Below are 3,869 nucleotides of genomic sequence, written 5' to 3'. Positions count from 1 at the left end.
TCACACAGAGTATTCTGATTTGGTTGCCTCTCTGCAGCTCTTATAATAAGGGCCAGATAGGCCCGCCCCCAAGGCCCGTTTCACTTTTCCCGGGAATGACAGATTCAGTGGAAATCCCACCCCCCTCCTCACTTTTTTAATTATCGCCTTCATCCCATTGTGTTGGCCAGACTGAATGATAGAGCTACGGAAATGGGGTACCAACGCAGGAAATTATTGTTGTAGTTACTGTGTATAACATTATTGGTAAGTGGATGGTTCTCTGGTAATTCCCACTGCCTCTGATGTACAAGCTAATATAGCAAGTCACTTTGTGCCACGCTTTGAGCTAGTGCTGCTAGTAGATCTCCTATCTTATGTGCAACTCTTTGGATATTTTCAAAGCGAACCTTTTTAACCCAATCTTTGCTTCTGGGGCTCCCTGGAACAAAATATTTTGAGATAGGGGCCTGTGGCCAAAGAAAGAAATACATTTGGGGATCCTTGAACATTTGAGCACCACTGATATAGCAAAGTAAAATACAGTTTTTCAGAAAACTGATTTGGATAAGAATCATGAGTTAAGATGCAAAAATGAAAGTCATGGGTCTAAGACTGGCAGAGCAGCAGTGAATAAACAATGAGGGTACTTAAAATACAAAATGAATTATGCAGTAAATCCCATTTCAAAAGTTTTCAAATGTATAAATGTCCATTACCGCAAGCAAGGAAATACAGTACCTTGTTTTGTTGTATTTTGTGTCAATTTATTAATTTAATTAATGTATGTAATGTATGTAGCCGTGTAATAAGCGGATTCGCGTCGGTGGTTAATCACCCTGTCGGTGAATTATCTCCCAACAATGACCATCTATAGCCAGACATTATCCCTTACATAATGGCCTGGGATTGCATTTCCTACTCTCATGCATTTTATTTATGCAAAATAATAAATAAAAGTGAATAATGGGATTGCATTTCTCACTCTCATGCACACGGGCACACGTGTTAATATGTATTTTATGAGGGTCTAGGGAAGATGGGTTACAGTAGTAGAGGCGCCTATGGCCTGTTGACTGGTAGCCAACAGGTTTTTCCGTGATGGGTCATATCCTTCCTGTTCGACCGTTGACAGTGGAGGGCAACAGCTTACATGAGAGTGATGAGACCCACTGACCCACCTGAAAAACAATAGGAGATTTCCTACTTTTAACAGATAACAAGCAGTTAAAACTACCTCCTGTCAAACTACTAACTCCTGAAAGGGAAGAAATGCCAGCACTCAATATGTCCTTTTCACATTCACCTTCCTCAGCATTGACAACGCTGAGGAAGGCCCACTAGGCCACTATTGAGTGCTGATAAGGAATGATTATGTGAATCCCTACTCTCCTTGAAAACTGCTTTCAAAGAGCACAAGTGGATGGCTGAAATTCGAAAGTGGGCCCAGTAAAAAGTCTCCCCCCCTACCCTTTAATGTACATAACCCTATTTCTTTTGATTTCTAACCATTTGGTTAGATTGAATATGAAGGACCCCAATGGAAACAAGCCATAGTGGTTTCTTGGGTTATAAAGCAGACAGTGTACATTCCTATGCTTTTTTCCTCAGTAATACTAATAAATTATTCAATCAATCAATAAAGTGAAAGTAGCTAAATGATTAAATACATCAATGACCAATGGATACAAGAAGAGTGGGCAGTGTAGCCTACTGTGGGCCTACTAAAGGAAAAGTGGCCACCGCTATGCAAAATTTGCTATGTAGTGCAAAATGTTAAAAAATGAAGAAAAAAAAGGTCTTTATGTATTGTAAAGTATATGATTCATTTGAACATGCACATTCATCAGAACGACGATGTCTTATGTCCAACATTACACGTTTTGCAATTTGTAGCCATTGTAGAAATACTAGCCCTAATTTTTAATGTCAAATATTCATGTGTCGGCCTACAGTTTTTTTTAATACATTTTCGACTAAATAGCCAATTTTACATCACGGTGCCCACTCTTCCTGTTACTGATCCAACTGCTCAATGTTATCATAGTTAAATGTTATCATAACATTTAAAGTTTTTTAGGCTCAACATTTAATTTATAATTTTTTTAATATATACCGTAAAAAAAATAATTGTAGGCTGCACCTTTAAGAGGCAATATGGCAGGACGGCTCTACGTACATTACAACAACACCATGTTGTCTGCTTTCCTTGGAAGAACGTTGTCAGCGGTCCCCCCCGGTGCTTTGAGACTAGGCGTTGCAGCTATGGCAGACGCGCTGGCTAAAGTCCCCGATGTTGAGATTGATCCTGCAGGAACTTTTAAGTACATATTAGTGAGGTTAAATGTAAAAGACGGAGACGTGCACAAAGACATAGTAAGAGGCACAAAAGATGCCAAGTATCACAGTAAGTTCAAGCTAGTAGCGAGCTAGGCTAGTTTTGGTGCGCATTGCTTGATCTTGCTTTGCTTCGATTGCAGGGCAGTCTTGTTTAAATGAGAGTCAGGACATGCGTTTTAAATATGGTCTTCAAACGAAGAGCTGACGAAAATATACCTTGTTTACTGTGTGGACCAATTTCACCCCATATAAGGTCCTCAGAAAGGTGCAATGCATGTGTAAACTGGACGTGTATAGTAGCCTACATATTCTGGCTTTAAAAAAGTTATATTGAATATAATTGCTGATGCTGATCATTTAAGTCCAGCATGTGTATAATTATAGATATGTTCTCGTTTTATAGATAACATATTTGAGAAGGTCAACCCAGCTATGGAGGCATTGGGACTAGAATGCAAGTGTCTTGGAGGTGGCAAAATAGAGCACAACACTGACAACAAAACACTGAGGGTGTTTGGAGAATCAACTGTAAGTGCATCATTGCATGGATAGGAGATGCAAGTTCTTATTCTCTCACTCACTCACTCTCTCTCACACACACACAGTCACACACACACACACAAATCGTACAAATATTTTATATATTAATATTATTGTCAATATTTGTCCAACCTTTTCAGGGCTTCGGCAAAGCTGACCACTCTGTATCCGTTGAAAAGCTGAAGACTGCTTTCAGTGACTATGAGATCACCTGGTCAGATGACACAGAATAAGATGGACACTACTAGCAATCAATGTCACCGCTATTAACTTACTTCACATCATCACATGCAGCATGAGCATTATCTGGAATGTGAATGCCACCGATTTCTTCTTATCTCTGAAGCAAAAGGCCAGTTACAAACTCTAGTCTGTATTGGCCCTTTTGTATAATTCAATATCACCATGTGAAATATTAAAATAAACAATTGAACTGCTGTCTGCTGACACATGCTTTTGAATATAAATGATATACTGTAGTAGGCTATATAACATTTTATCAGCTTTTCAAATTTCCCATAGCTGTGCCAGAACAAAATGAGAACTGGATGACTGAAACAACTATCAAAAGCTGGAAGTTAGAACAGCTACTGGTATGTAGAATACCGGTAAGCATATTAACATCTGGAGCTGTTATACTGTATATGAGAACTGTCAGCAGGAAACAATATCAGACACCTAAGTATGTAGTAGCCGGGGAGCCACAGGCCCAAAAGCTCTGCTCAAGGAATAGAGATTAACCTGTGATGTCAATGTCATGACATACTTTTTATTTGTGTTTCATCTATCTATAATGAGAGGTCTGATCTGCCGGGGACATTTTTGTATACCACACCACACCATAGACAACGAATATAAGTCAACATTTTCCAAATTTCATCATGCATGATGAAAGTAAGTAGCATGTATTGTAGCATGTATTTAAGTAGCATGTGACATGTCAAACTAGGGGGTTTTCATGATTCTGAATCCATTCCAAGCATTCATTTTGCACGAAAAACACTCCTTGG

At 39.0% G+C, this 3,869-nt stretch overlaps 1 protein-coding gene across 1 annotated transcript; it reads left to right on the top strand.

Annotated features, from left to right (window-relative positions):
- The first annotated feature begins 2,187 nt into the window (after positions 1–2,187).
- LOC308319918 (14 kDa phosphohistidine phosphatase) lies at positions 2,188–3,300 on the top strand. The gene is made up of 3 exons (XM_080770150.1): positions 2,188–2,386; positions 2,723–2,847; positions 3,000–3,300. Exons 1-3 carry the CDS (start codon positions 2,245–2,247, stop codon positions 3,090–3,092), a joined length of 360 nt encoding a protein of 119 aa, XP_080626276.1. The 5' UTR covers positions 2,188–2,244; the 3' UTR covers positions 3,093–3,300.
- The last annotated feature ends 569 nt before the right edge of the window (positions 3,301–3,869 follow it).

Source organism: Protomyctophum bolini (genome assembly GCF_963924005.1).
Source record: "Protomyctophum bolini genome assembly, chromosome: 8".
NCBI lineage: Eukaryota > Metazoa > Chordata > Actinopteri > Myctophiformes > Myctophidae > Protomyctophum > Protomyctophum bolini.
The sequence above is the reverse complement of the archived record's forward strand: the minus strand, read 5'-3'. Positions and strand labels throughout refer to the sequence as shown.

What these genes read in the sequence shown, in the direction of transcription:
- LOC308319918 (XM_080770150.1), top strand. Translation starts at nt 2,245, where the DNA reads ATGGCAGACGCGCTGGCTAAAGTCCCCGATGTTGAGATTGATCCTGCA. An exon ending in AAAAGATGCCAAGTATCACA is followed by an intron (nt 2,387 to 2,722) that starts GTAAGTTCAAGC and finishes CTCGTTTTATAG; the next exon opens with ATAACATATTTGAGAAGGTC. An exon ending in GGGTGTTTGGAGAATCAACT is followed by an intron (nt 2,848 to 2,999) that starts GTAAGTGCATCA and finishes CAACCTTTTCAG; the next exon opens with GGCTTCGGCAAAGCTGACCA.